At 36.6% G+C, this 15,302-nt stretch overlaps 1 protein-coding gene across 2 annotated transcripts in view; it reads left to right on the top strand.

Annotated features, from left to right (window-relative positions):
• Positions 1–5,416: 5,416 nt before the first annotated feature.
• Positions 5,417–15,302, top strand: part of slc8a1a (solute carrier family 8 member 1a) — a 65,271-nt gene continuing 55,385 nt past the window's right edge. Inside the window, exons 1-2 of one of the 2 annotated variants that reach the window (XM_073825609.1) lie at positions 5,417–5,549; positions 12,963–14,820. In XM_073825609.1, coding sequence (XP_073681710.1) covers positions 13,001–14,820 — 1,820 coding nt within the window. In that variant the 5' untranslated portion in view covers positions 5,417–5,549; positions 12,963–13,000. Of the gene's footprint in view, positions 5,550–11,002; positions 11,196–12,962; positions 14,821–15,302 lie in introns of those variants that run through there. The other variant, XM_073825610.1, reaches the window with a different exon arrangement.

A 15,302-nucleotide genomic window follows, 5' to 3' on the forward strand; every position in this document is an offset into this window, starting at 1 on the left:
GCCTTTTTAATTATATCTTTTTTTTTTTTTGTGGATAAAAATTATTTACATCATGCTCTGAGTGAGAATACATGGATACAAAAATACAAAGATACAAACACTGTACACTTGAATGCTCACCAAGGGTGCCTTTATTGGACTAATAGTCATATCAAATCAATAGTTTTCTATTTTAATATATTTTAAAATGTAATTCATACCCGTGATGGCAAAGCTGAAATACTCCAGTCTTCAGTGTGACATGATCCTTCAGAAATCACTCTAATTTTTAATTTAGATTTAATTTAATTTGAATGTTTTTTTTAGGATTTTTAAAAGTTTTTTATATTGTAAAATATTATTGCAATGTAAAATAACTTTTATATTTCTTTTCATTAAAATATAATTTATTCTTCTTCAGTCTTCAGCCTAACTCCAGTCTTCAGTGTCACACGATCCTTCAGAAATCATTCTAATATGATGATTTATTTTCAGGGTTGGAAACAGTTGTGCTGCTCAATATTTTTATGAAACTTGTGATACATTTGTCAGGATTCTTTGATAAATAAAAAGTTAAAGAGAACAAAATTTATTTGAAATAGAAATTGTTTGAAACATTATAAACAGTGCAATTTTATTGCCTTTTTAAAAAATAAATGAATACTTTTATGCACCAAGGATTGTTAAATTAATAAAAGGTGATAGCAAAGACCTTTATTGTTAGAACAATTTCAAAATTCTATTTTGAATAAATGTGACCCTGGACCACAAAACCAGTCTTAAGTCGCTGGGGTATATTTGTAGCAATAGCCAAAAATACATTGCATGGGTCAAAATTTTTGATTTTTCTTTTATGCCAAAAATCATTAAGAAATTAAGTAAAGTTCATGTTCCATGAAGATTTTTTGTAAAATTTCTACTGTAAACATATCAAAATGTAATTTTTGATTTGTAATATGCATTGTTAAGAACCTAATTTGGACAACTTTAAAGGTGATTTTCTCAGTCTTTTTTATTTTTTTGCATCCTCAGATTTCTGATTTCAAATAGATGTATCTCAGTCAAATATTGTCCTATCCTAACAAATCATACATCAATATAAAGCTTATTTGTTGAGCTTTCATATGATGTATAAATCTCAGTTTTGCAAATTTAACCTTATGACTGGTTTTGTGGTCCAGGGTCACAAATGCTGTTCTTTTGAACTTTTTATTCATCAAAGGAATGTGAAAAAAATAACCACAGGTTTCAAAAAACTATTAAGCAGCTATTTCAAACATTGATTAAAAATCTGAATATTACAATAATTTCTGAAGGACCATGTGACACTGAAGACTGCAGTAATGATGCTGAAAATTCAGCTCTGCATCACAGAAATAAATTATTTTTTAAAGTATCTTAAAATACAAAACCATTATTTTAAATTGTAATAATATTTCACAATATTGCTGATTTTTCTGCATTTTTGACCAAATAAATGCAACTTTGATACCTAAGAGAAAATCTTACTGATCCTAAACTTTTGAACAGCAGTGTATTGAAATATTTTCAGCGGAAAATAAGGGGTCAATATTTTTTTAAATAACCTACTATTATTATTTTTACAATATTTGTGCCTTAAACAAAAACAAAGAGATCAATCACAGCAGAACAGAATTTCTAACAGAAATTCAGACATCTGTTCCTGAGATTATGCAAATATTCTACTTACAAAATGTATCTGTGAATGAACTCTCCTCTGGTTGTCTTTCTACAAATCCTCTCAGTCACACAAACTCTTGCTGCTCCTTATAGTCCATCTTAGATGATTCCTCATCCACCAGCCAAATGTACAACTGTGGTTTCTGTCATTTTCCTACTGAAATCTTCCACACTCATCTTGTGGGAAGTAAGAGTGACATAAAAGAGATTTTCATATATAAGTGACCCATTTTCCAACATTAGACAAGCCACTTTTTAAAAAATATTACGCTACTAACTATCTATTTTTCTTGTTATAGGCTATCAACCAATTTTTTCTTCCTTTTGAAGATCTAGGCCCCTCCACAGGCAGTAAGAGACTGGAAAAACATATCTAACCTCCCATATTTTTACACAACTAGATCAAAGTTGCATACGAATAGTCAACGTCATAATATTTGGCTTATATGTACTAAAATTTCATAAGTACTGCATTTGTATTTTTCTTTATCCATGCTTCACTATGAGTTTCAGGATGGAAGTTCACTTACCGGTATGTAACAAAAACATCATTTCAACTGGAATGAGAAAACATTTGAATGAGAGATAAATAATTTGAGCGAGTGTTTGTGACAGCTGTGTGCCGTACATATCGCCGTCTTATGCTGCCGATGACCACGCCAGCCACAGAGGAAGGATAATACTAAATCTAACAAACTTCAGAGTTACTTAATGACTCATAAGAGGATGATTCATAACTGCTGTCTTTGGCAAATGTGAAGCAAGATCCCATAATCACAATTTTGAAGGGTCCTGACAGCTGAGTTAATCACAGATTAGGGTCTATGGTCTCTAGTAACTTTTCAAGTAAGTCACATCATATGTTCTTATACATGAGTCTGCGTATAAGACCATGATTCATCATAATGTACACTAAATAAAGCACTGGGTACCTTTAGGCTGTTTGAAATGGACCTTGGACTGGGCGACGCTTGTGGAAAACAGTCATACATCTCAGTCTAGATCTATGGATAAATCATGAGAGACAAAACACCGAAGACATGGGAATGTGCCATTTGCTTGTAGCACATAATCTAATAATGTGGCATCAACGATACGGAAAGATGATCGAAGAGATATGATAAGAAACACTATACTTACAAGTCGTCTTCCCTTTGCGTGTAGTGCGTAATACGAGCTTTGATAACATAAGCCTCATCGCTGGCACATGCAGTTCATTTGTAATGCTTTTCACCAAACACATAGTCTTTGCTGATAGGTACAAGGCCTGTTATGAAAAAGAATTTGGATTTGGGAATTACCCTTTCTGTTGTATTCTAGATTCACAATGCATTCTCTCATAAACTGATTGTGTGATAAAATTAGCACCAAAGCACTTGCCTAAGTGCATTTTAACACTTGACTGTGATAAAGGGCAGAACTAGCATTGAAGATATTGCCAAAAGCCTTAATGAACAGATGATGTCAAATAGATGATTTTCAAGTACATTTGTTGCATACTGAAATGTAGCCATTGCTGCATTGATGTGTATAGGATGTAGCATTTTAGCCAAACACGGTCATGATTCATGTTCTTGTGAGTCCATGTGCTTTTATTTGCCCTTCTCATAGAGCACAGTTAGATGGATGTCAAAATGCAATATGTCTAAAGCGGCCAAAAGAGTTAGATCACCATGCCCTCATGCAACTAAACTCGTATGATGAAATGTGGAATGTAAACGCACTGATTTGGAGGTGGGATGTATATATACCCGAGCCCAAATGTAGATATGATGATAATGACTTTTGCAGGAAGCCCAGCTTTCTCTCTCACATCATAATGTATTTGTATCTTGCCTCCATATGTGTATACACGCTTAAAGGGATAGTTCACCCCAAAATGAATCTGCTTACCCCCAGGGCATCCAAGATGTAGGTGACTTTGTTTCTTCAGCAGAACACAAATGAAGATTTTTAGCTAAAACTGGTGCAGTCTGTCAGCCAAATAATGGGAGTGGATGGGCACCAGGCCTTTAAAAGTAAAAAAAAAAAACATGCACAGACAAATCCAAATAACACCCTGCGACTCGTGACGATACATTGATGTCCTGAGACACGAAACGATCATTTTTGTTAGAAACTGAACAGTATTTCTATCATTTTTTACCTTTGATACACAGCAATGTCCATCTCTCCTGAGCATGAGTTTACCATCCGGCTCGTTACATGTGCACGCGCTCTGGCGTAGTATATGCAAATGCCATAAGGGGAAACCGGTGAAAAGTCCCGGATGAGGATGCAATGGAATGAGCCAAATGTTAAAAACCCTTTGCCATTATCGTGTATGGATTGTGGATTGATGTGGAAAAAGTAATTTAAAGCAGTTTAAGATAAGGCAGCAGCATAACGAAATGTGAAAAAAATGAAAAGGTATGAATAGTTTTGCAAGGCTGTATAAATGCACAGTTTTTGAGTTTACATCTTATTACAAGTTTATATCTTGCAATTCAAATTTTGATTCCCAGTTTACATCTTGCAGTTTTGACTTTATTCACCTTTTTCCTGAACGCGGAAGTTTCTCCTAGATTAGAACGCTGCTTTACATTTCCGGTCTCTGATGTTTCTAGTCAAATTAACGTATTTTCCGAGCCGACAATACAAGGCTAAACCTATAAAAATGGTTTATAAAAGCACATGGCGCCATCGTTTACAATGTAATGTCGCAATGACTGTCTTTTTGCAGTAACTGTCATAGTTTAAGTAGTGTGAGATGACATGAAGCGACATGAGGTTATCTGTATTGTAAACAGATGAGGGCGCATGTACACAGATCCCGATGAGGGTGAAGTTTGTGGGATTTTGTCCACAAAATGATAAGAGCACACATTATTTTATTATTTTACACACAGTATTTTAACTTAATCGCTGCAAGCCATGCTCGTTTTCTTTTGTCATTGTTTATGCAAGGCATACAGCGCCAGAAAAGGACAGATTTGCTGATACACAAAACACGTACTTTACAGGAATTCCTTAAGATTATTGCTTACTGTGGCAGCCAACAACAACACAGTACATTTTTATATAGTTATTAAAAATGTTTCAGTTTAATTAATTAATTCTATTTTTTTACCCCGTTTTAACATGGATTTCTGGTGAGACCGGACTGAAAAGCACCCAAATGGAAGTTAGAATCCATGGCGGCGCTCATGAAAACAGTGGATTTCTCATAAATTGTTGCAATTAAAAATGTATTTATTTATTTATTTTTATGCAATGGGAGGGTTCCATAAATGATTCTTCATGGAACCATATATGCCAATAAAGCAACTTCATCTGGTCTCATTCCAACCAAAGTATGTACGCCAACTTCTCTGAACCTTTCAGGATGTCTCACAGGATCAGAAGATGTCAAATCCTCTGACTGGGGTCCTGGGAACCGTGGAAAATCACCAGGAGCGCTTCTTATGTCCTCGGCGCATTCCTGCCTTCCTCTCAAACGCACACACTCAGTCACAGACACATACAATATGACCACACGCACAAGGGGAGAAGAAAGCTACCTGCCAGCGGAGCCCCTTTATCTTGCACGTGTCTTTTAACGACAAGAAGCTGGCAGATAGGAGAGCTTCACAGACAGGGTAGCAAGTGACAGGCTCTGAGCACAGCCTTGTATGGAAGTGGCTGAGGGAGAAGAGAACGATAAGCAACAACCCAACTATGCTGTCCATGTTTAGAGGCACTCACTGGGCCCACCAGGCCAGAAACAATGCCTGTTTCTGTTAAATTTAGACAGGTTATCGGCCACCGCTCCTCTCCCTAGACAGTCGCTCACAGCACCACAGGGAATACGGAGGGCAGTCCATAGGATTGGCTGCTTCAGGGATCTCTAGGTAGGCAAAGTTCCATTCAAAGCCATTATTTTATTGGATGAATAACTTATTGGATGGCTTAACGACTGTTAAGGTGACATCATTTGCATGAATGAATACGGTTTTCTGTTTAGCATCAGTTGCAGTGGGATCATAATAGTTTATTTTCCTTGATTGTTGCTGTGTGAAATGTTCTAAACGGGGAAATTTCTGACTGCTATGCTACATCATTAAGAAAACAACTGAGTTAACATCTTAAAAGGTCAAATTTGGAGGACAAAAATCCGTTATGCCACGTAATTTTGGCTTATTATAATACATGGAAATAGTTTAAGTTAACACTTGCCAAGTGCTAAATGAGAGTTAAAAACTGGCTTTGGCCAGTAGATAAAATGTTAATCACCAACTGGCCCATAATGTTATTTGGAACTAGAATGTAATGCATGGTTTGAATCAAATTATATAATAAACATATATATATAATCTGATGCTTGCTAATGTAAATCATGTGTCTTTTAACAAGTTGTAGTTCAGTGGAAACTTACCATCAAAGGTTTATGAAGGATGCCTGCAGTAAAGTTTCTTTATTCAAATGCAGATACACATATGGAGTATTCCTTACATTAGTCTCCCATTATTCCTTTTAAAAAGATAAACGGACAAAAAAATCACAATGTGTCTTTGAGTAGTTTTACCAGTTAGATTTTTAATGTTTTTTTTAAAGAAGTGTCTTCTGCTCTCCAAGCCTTCATTTATTTGATCCAAAGTACAAAGTTCAGAAATCATTCTAATATGCTGATTTGCTGTTAATTATTTTTTTTTAAATCATAATTATTATTATCAATATTTAAAACAGTTCAGTACATTTTTTCAGGATTCTTAGATGAATAGAAAGATCCAAAGATCAGCATTTATCTGAAATAAAAAGCTTTTGTGACATTATACACTATACCAGTCAAAAGCTTGGAAATTTTTTTTATATTTTTATTTTTTTTAAAAGTGATGATAAAGAGATTTATAATGTTACAAAATATTTCTATTTTAGAGAAATGCTGTTTTTTTTTTTACTTTCTATTGACCAAAGAAACCTGAAAAAAAAATTCTACTCTGCGGTTTTCAATATAATAATAATAATAATAATAATAATAAATAATAACAACGTGTTTTTGAGCAGCAAATCAGAATATTAAAATGATTTTTTGAAGGATCATGTGACTGGAGTAATGATGCTAAAAATTCCGATTTGAAATAACAGGAATAAATGACATTTTAAAATATATTCAAATAGAATTTTTTTATTGTAAAAATATTTTAGCATTTTACTGTTTTTGCTGTACTTTGCTAGGCTTGGTGAGCAAAAGAGACTTCTTTAAAAACATTAAAAGTCTTACTGTTCAAAAACTTTTGACTGGTAGTGTATATACATAAAAACATATAATCTGTAATTTTAATATGTATGTATAAGGACATTTTAACCTTTTTTTTAACCCAATTTTATTTTATTGAACTTGAAAACAGTTAAAAGGATAAAATATAAATATTTAATGCAAAAAATAATATAATAATATAATAAATAATAATAATATAATAGTTTAATTAATTAATAGTGATTCACGGCTGATCATTTTTCTCAGTTTATTGCAATTGCGGTTGGCACCATTTGTAGCCCAAAAAATGGACCCTGCTTGGAAGGAATATTATTATTGCAGTGACAATGCTTTTACAGTGAGATTTGGACTTTGAAATTCAGCTGACTTTGTTTTTTAAGGTTCTGTGATATAACATTACATTAAGTCAATAAGTGTATGATGCCTATTAATCTGGTTAAGAGAATGAGAATGGAAAACCTGCATGATTCATTATCATCCCAACTTTTTCCGATTCTTACTCTCAAGACTTTTCAGCCCAGGAAATCGCCACAGCTCATACATGCCGGTTATGATCTCATGTCAATGAGGTGAGAAAGTTCAGAACAGTCTAGCTGTTCCATGACATGACTACAGTACATCGCCTGACTGCCCATGAGCAAGTGACAACATGCTGTTGCTTATTTATTTATATATTTGTTTGTTTTACGGTGGAGAGGTTTTGTTAGCCAGGTCAGGCATGAGAGTCTGTGGAACTGCAAGCACAAATAGTCATCTTACAGAGGGAATAACACAACAGTGATCTCACTTCTGTCTCAAGGCCTCCCCTCCACGTCTCACAGCACAGCTGTGGAACTATGTGAGGTGAAAGCTGCCCACAACAGCAAAAGACTCAAGACGTGAAGTTCACGACAAGCTGCATTCAAACAGATTAAGGCTGAAAGACCATGTGAAATGCAGAGTAATGCTTTTAGTGATGTGTTAAGATTTAGGTATAACTTTAATATAAAATCATTCACGTGATGCAGTTTTGAAAGTCACAGAAGTCCAATTTCCAAGAGTCATTGTGTACTGAGCAGGGTGCACATATTCTTTGCTTCTCATCTCTTGCATGCGTGCATTTACCCATTATTTAATCATAAGTCAGGCAAGACAATTATATACAGATTGCATCGTGTAAGCAAGGCATGCTTTATACTGTATGCATGCATATATCTGCATCTGTATTATTTCTGTCTAGAGAGCCATCGGCAAGGCACAATAAGAAACATGATTCAAATTAATGGAGGCCCTTCAGGTTATATTGGTCTAACGCAGGGAGACACATCACGACAGAGATCACGTCACTGGCAAATGTGACCTGGCATGCCATAACACTGACTCAAGATAGGGCACAAAAGTGTCTTTCTGCAGTTGCAGTTTCAGTTCAATGCCATAAACACATACAGGGAGCTGAATGACACAGCTCTGTACTTATTAATTTTTGTTGAATGTTAACTACAGCACATACATCATTTAAGTAAATATTACAGCATTGGAAAACTTGCATATTTTGCTGATATTGCTGCTGAAAATGATCATGTTTTGGGCTGTACTAATCGATCAGACCGGGAAAAACATTTGGACTACTATAGACTGCCAAAAGTTATAACAAATCAAGAAGAGTGCAAAAAACTGTCCGAGGAACAAAAGGAATTTGTGGTTGGCCAAACTGAACCAGGATTTCCAGGGCAAGAATCTTGACAACATTCATGTTTGTTCTTATCATTTCCAGTCAGGTAGGTGAAATATTAGGCAAATATCTTAATTAATACTGCTGGGAACATATCTCTACCACCTATTAACTTTAGTTTGTCAAAATATTGCACCCTGTCCTGCTTACTAAGTCCGTCCATATGATTTAGACAGCATAAATTAGCAGTCAATGCTGTTGTTTACATCTGAGTATCGGCAGTATGGCTCAACACATCTGGGTAACTGACCAAATCATGACGTAAGTGCAAACCTCTATAGAGTTAAACTATAAGAATGAGAAATGTTGCCTAAAATAAATAAGGTTATATATTTAAAATACACATACTTTCACACTGTGGCCAAGTGGTTTTCCAAAAGTGCTGATAGTACAACAGCCTTGTGACGTTTTACGCTGTCGTATCGCTACACTGTATGCGTTCATGGAGTTAGAGTCAAAGTGGAGTCAAAGCGGAGTCATCTGTGTTTTCTCTCAGGAACGGAACCAAGATTGTGGGATTTTCCTTACAGCGTGAAGCAGCTTTTGGAAAATCACATTGTCAATGTTTTCTTGAGTGAGATTTGAGGTTTTATCCGAAAGTAAAACTTCCTTCATTATCATTTGGAGCGGTCTTATATTCATGGAGCGGGAAATGGAAAACCTTGGATAGAGAGCTGATTGATTACAGATGGCTTTGATTTAGACTTTGTGTGTTGAAATATTCACCAAAAAACAAACCAAAAAGACCAAATCGCTAATTAACTACCCAAAACCACCCAGAATACCTAGCAATGCCTTAGTGACCACCCATAATGGAGTGTTCGGCCATATTGGTGGCACTGGACATAAACAATACCATTGAACTGAATGAAACTGCTGAAAATGATCAATTATTGTCATGTATTGGGCTGTACTAATCGGTCGGACTGGGAAAAACATTTGGAGCTATAGACTGCCAAAAGTTATAACAAATCAAGAGTGCAAAAAAAATTGTCTGAGGAATGAAAGGTGTTTGTGTTTGGGCAAACTGAATCAGGATTTCCAGGGAAAAAAATCTTGACAACATTCATGTATGTTCTTATCATTTCCAGTCAGGTAGGTGAAATATTGGGCTAATATCTGATACCACTCGTATGTATCTTTACCACCTATGAACTTTACTTTGTCAAAATAACTGACCAACTATGAGGATATTATTGTTGCCTAAAATAAGTAAGTTTATGTATTTAAAACATACTTACACACTGTGTGTTGGCCAAGTGGTTTTCCAAAAGTGCTGATAGTACAACAGCCTTGTGACATTTTACGGTAGTTGTGTACGTTAGACACTGTACATGTTCATAACATCGGAGTCAAAGTGGAGTCAACACGGAGCAGGGAGCAGAACTTTTAGCTTTAATTTTAAAGTCAAAGCATCAGCGTTTTTTTTCTTATAAACTTAACAAAGATTGTGGGATCTTCCTTGCAGCTTGAAGCGGCTTTTGGAAAATATCAGTGTTGATGTTTTCTCAAGCGAGATTTGTGCTTTTATCCAAAAGTAAAACTTCCACTTGCTTGATCTTATATTCATGGAGCGGGAAATGGAATAGCTTGGATGGGAAACCGATTAATTGCAGAAAGCAAATTAGGAGATTTGGAAAGATTAGTAAAATGTGAAACTATGTTTGCAATAAGGCTATTATATAGCATTTTATTTAATGCACTATTTAGCCTGTCTAATGTAATGTTGATTTAATTAATTATCAGTACTTATGAATACAGGGTTTGCACCTATGTCACAATTTGGTTTGTTACCCAAATGTGCGGCCATACTGGCAATACTCGGATGTAAACAATAGCATTGCACGGTTAATGTACTACTGAATATGTTGTTCTGCTAATTTATGCTTTTTGCACTCCTCTTCTTTATTTGTTATCACTTTTGGCAGTCTATAGTGGGCTACTCCAAATGTTTTGACAATAACATGACAATAGTTGTTCATTTTCAGCAGCAATAATCATTAATAAACAATAATTTAACGTTACACGTCGTAAAAACTCTACTGATGTTAATTAAGTAATAATTTTAGCCATCAGAGATAAACATGCTTCTAAAAATCACATCAAGGGAACTATGTTGCTTCTTAATGGACAGTGTAATTTCTGGCACTTATCTTGTATCAGAGTACTGAGTTGTGTGTGCTCTCAGTGTTTGTGTTATCAGCTCGTGGGGGTCTGGCACGAAGCCACCGCACTATCCGAACACAGCCTCCCCTCCTCCGGTCAGACATGCGAATCCGTACGGAAATCGGAAAATATGCTTGAAGCACTTAGGAAAAGTAGCCTACAACTCTCCGCCGCACACTCTGCCCGTGCGGTGCAGCTCTGAATGAATCGCGTGTCTCACACACAGCTCTCCTTACCGGAGTGATTCAACTACTGGAGGATGAGAGTGAACGGTCGCGGTACTTTGCAAATGCGCGCTGCCGGTAAACGGTCCAGTTGATTGAGGTTGTTTTCGGCTGAATCTCCGAGCGTCACTAACACAGCTGCATCTACATGTGGCAAGACAGCGTTTCTCTTTAAAAGGTAAATTTTAATATGGCTTTAATATGTTTGATGCTTTTTGCAATAGTGGATGTGTTTATGTGCTATATTATTATTAGTCAAAAGCAAAAAGTAAATTCATACTACGTTTATTTCCTTTAATCTTGCATACAGATGAATCATCTTTGATATGCAAATGTCTAAATTCAGAAGCAGTTCAGCAGATCTTTTGCTCTTTCCATTAAGAAACACTTCTCTGCCTGCACCAATCTGTTGTTCATTTATGTAATCAATTTTATTTACGAAATCCTAAAATGCTGTATTGGTTTAACACAATCACACATCCAGGCAAGGCTGGTGTTTAGGCGGGTTAGCTGGTCAGCAAGCTGGTCTTCCAGTCTGACCAGCTGAAAAGTGCACAAGCCAAGCCAATTCACCATCCTGACCAAGCTGGGTGACCTACTAAAACCAACACACCATTTTAGGATGGATTAAGCTAGGTTTTTTTTATCAGTAGGGAAATCACAAAGTTTCATTTGCATACAGGTAATTTTGGTAACACTTTATTTTAAGGTGTCCTTGTTACAGTTTAAATATGCATTAAGTACTAAGTGATATTAATTAACTACACGTGCTTACTATATGGTTAGGATCAGGTTTAGGGTTTGGCTTAGTGTTACTTGCATGTAATTATGCATTGTGACTCTGTACCACAAAACCAGTCATAAGGGTAAATTTTTTTTAAAATTGAGATTTATACATCATCTGAAGCTGAATAAATAAGCTTTCCATTGATACAAAAATCTGGAATCTGAGGGTGCAAAAAAAAAAAAAAAAAATTTTTTTTGAGAAAATCGCCTTTACAGTTGTCCAAATTAAGTTTTTAATGTATATTACTAATCAAAAATTAATTTTTGATATGTTTATGGTAGAAAATTTACAAAATATTTTCATAGAACATGAAAATGATCTATTTTTCTTGTATGCCAAAAATCATTAGGATATTAAGTAAAGATCATGTTTCATGACGATTTTTTGTAAAATTTGTAAATATATCAAAACTTAATTTTCAGTAATATGCATTGCTAAGAGCTTCATTTTGGCAACTTTAAAGGCAATTTTCTTAATATTTTGATTTATTTTGCACCCTCAGATTCCAGATTTTCAAATAGTTGTATCTCAGCCAATTATTGTCCTATCCTTAGCTTATTCATTCTACTATTACATCACGACTGTAAATGCGTTATTGGTTTTATAAGATTAGTTTTGTTTAGCATTTTGAGTACTATTTTTCAGGCACAAACTGGTTTATGTATTTCTTCTCCACCAAAGAAAATAATTAGATCAAGCTTTGGCATCGCCAAGCAGCTCACAATCTAAAAAAACGGACTGGAAAAGTCTATATGAATGGACCTCTCCCACTCAACACTTTCTGCAATCACTCTTGGCCAACTCCGTTCCAGGTTTTCCATTTCCTCACTGTTTTTTCCCCGTTCCGAGCGACTGTGGAGTGAGGTAAAACACTGATGCTCTGACTTTCAAAAAAACAAAAAAAACAATCCTCGCTCCAGGCAAACTCTGCTTATACTCAGCACCGTTCCATACTCAGGTCCGGAATGCCGTGAACACAGACAAGCTTGTACACAAATGTTGAAACTTCCCAGCGCTCTCACTGTAAACTCTAAATATTAGCTCTTTCAGAACATTGCTCGACCAATCAAATTTAAGCAGCTGTTGCATAATTTCTGATCAGCCATCTTAGTGTTGTATCATTCTGAACAATTCACCTTGCTTTTTCTTTCCTCACAGGGCACGGGAGAGCAGGAATAAAATACCTCACTAGGAACATGGGCCAATCTGGGACTTCATCCTATTTTTCTCTCGCTCTAAGACTCAGCATCTTCCTCTTAGTTTTCTCCCATGAGCTCACGCCAGCAACTGCAGGCGGCTCCAAATCAAGCATAGATGTAGATACTTCTCCTAACGAAAACTCTTCGCACGAGACATGCGGTGGAAGCTATGAATGCAAAGAGGGAGTGATCTTGCCAATTTGGACGCCGGAGAACCCGTCCTTCGGGGATAAGTTGGCCAGAGCCACTGTGTACTTTGTCGGCTTGTTCTACATGTTCCTGGGGGTATCCATCATTGCAGACCGCTTCATGGCTTCCATTGAGGTCATCACATCCCAGGAGAAAGAGATCACCATTAAGAAGCCCAATGGAGAAACTACAACTACAACAGTTCGTGTTTGGAATGAAACCGTCTCAAATCTTACTCTCATGGCTCTGGGTTCCTCAGCCCCAGAGATTCTGCTCTCCGTGGTTGAAGTGTGTGGGCACAACTTCAACGCAGGCGAGCTGGGCCCAAACACCATTGTTGGAAGCGCAGCTTTTAATATGTTTGTCATCATCGGCTTTTGTGTCTCTGTGATACCAGAAGGAGAGCATCGGAAGGTCAAACACCTGCGGGTGTTCTTTGTCACCGCCACTTGGAGTATATTTGCATATTTGTGGCTTTATCTGATCTTGGCAGTGATTTCCCCAGGTATCGTTGAAGTCTGGGAGGGACTCCTTACTCTCTTCTTCTTTCCGATTTGTGTCCTATTTGCTTGGGTCGCAGACCGAAGACTTTTATTCTACAAGTACGTGTACAAACGTTACAGAGTTGGAAAACAACGAGGTATAATCATCGAGACCGAAGGTGAGCCGGAGCTCCATTCAAAGGCTGATATCGAAATGGACGGCGGGATGCTTAACTCTCACGGCGAGGAATTCTTAGATGCCATGGTGGATACTGAAATCAAAGACATGGATGAAGAAGAGGCCAGACGAGAAATGGCTAGGATCTTGAAGGAACTGAAACAGAAACATCCGGAGAAAGAGATGGAGCAGCTTATTGAGCTCGCCAACTACCACGTCCTCAGCCAGCAACAGAAGAGCCGTGCGTTTTATCGCTGCCAGGCGACTAGACTTATGACCGGTGCGGGTAATATACTAAAAAAGCACGCTGCAGACCAAGCCAGAAAAGCACTGGGCAATCACGAACTTAGATCAGAAGTCTCCGATCATGACATATCCTCCAAGATCTTCTTTGACCCTGGAACATATCAGTGTCTTGAGAATTGCGGGACTGTGGCTTTGAATGTGGTACGGCGTGGTGGAGACTTAACTAGTACTGTGTCGGTGGACTACCGCACTGAGGACGGCACTGCCAACGCAGGCTCTGATTACCAGTTCACCGAGGGTGTTATCATCTTCAAACCAGGTGAGACCGAAAAGGAGATACGAGTGGACATCATCGACGATGACATTTTTGAAGAAGACGAAAACTTCCTGGTTCATCTCAGCAACGTCAAGGTCATTTCTGAAGGAACCGACAATGGTAACCTGGGCGCCAATCATGTGGACACATTAGCTAGTCTTGGCCTTCCTTCAACGGCTACTGTGACTATTTTTGACGATGATCATGCTGGCATCTTCACTTTTGAGGAACCAATTGTTCATGTCAGTGAAAGCATTGGCATGATGGAGGTGAAGGTGGCACGTGCTTCTGGAGCTCGTGGAGTAGTGATAATCCCTTATAAAACCATTGAAGGCACAGCAAAAGGTGGAGGTGAGGACTTTGAAGATACCCATGGAGTCTTGGAGTTCCAGAACGACGAGATTTCGTAAGTGTATTTTTTTCTTTAATTATACAGTTGCATTGTGGTGCCAAATGACAAATTGTATAATAATGGCAGATTCTTTGTTACAGTTTAAAGGGGAATCAACATTATCTAGTATAGTAGAAAACCCTAATGTTTTCTGTTACATATAGTTGTAAATTCTCCTTGACAGATTTTGAAACAGGTAATATACAGTTGAAGTCAAAAGTTTACATACACCTAGCATAATCTGCTAAATTATTGTTTTTTTACCAAAATAAGACAAATTATACAAAATGCATGTTATTTTTTATTTAGTACTGACCTAAATTAGATATTTCACATTAAATATGTTTATATATAGTCCATTTTTATAAAAATGACTGTTAAAAAGTTTACATACACTTGATTCTTAATACTGTTTTGTTACCTGAATGATCCACAGCTGTGTTTTTGTTGTTGTTTGTTTAGTGATAGTTGTTCATGAGCTCCTTGTTTGTCCTGAA

The sequence above is a fragment of the Garra rufa genome, chromosome 20 (assembly GCF_049309525.1).
Source record: "Garra rufa chromosome 20, GarRuf1.0, whole genome shotgun sequence".
Lineage (NCBI taxonomy): Eukaryota > Metazoa > Chordata > Actinopteri > Cypriniformes > Cyprinidae > Garra > Garra rufa.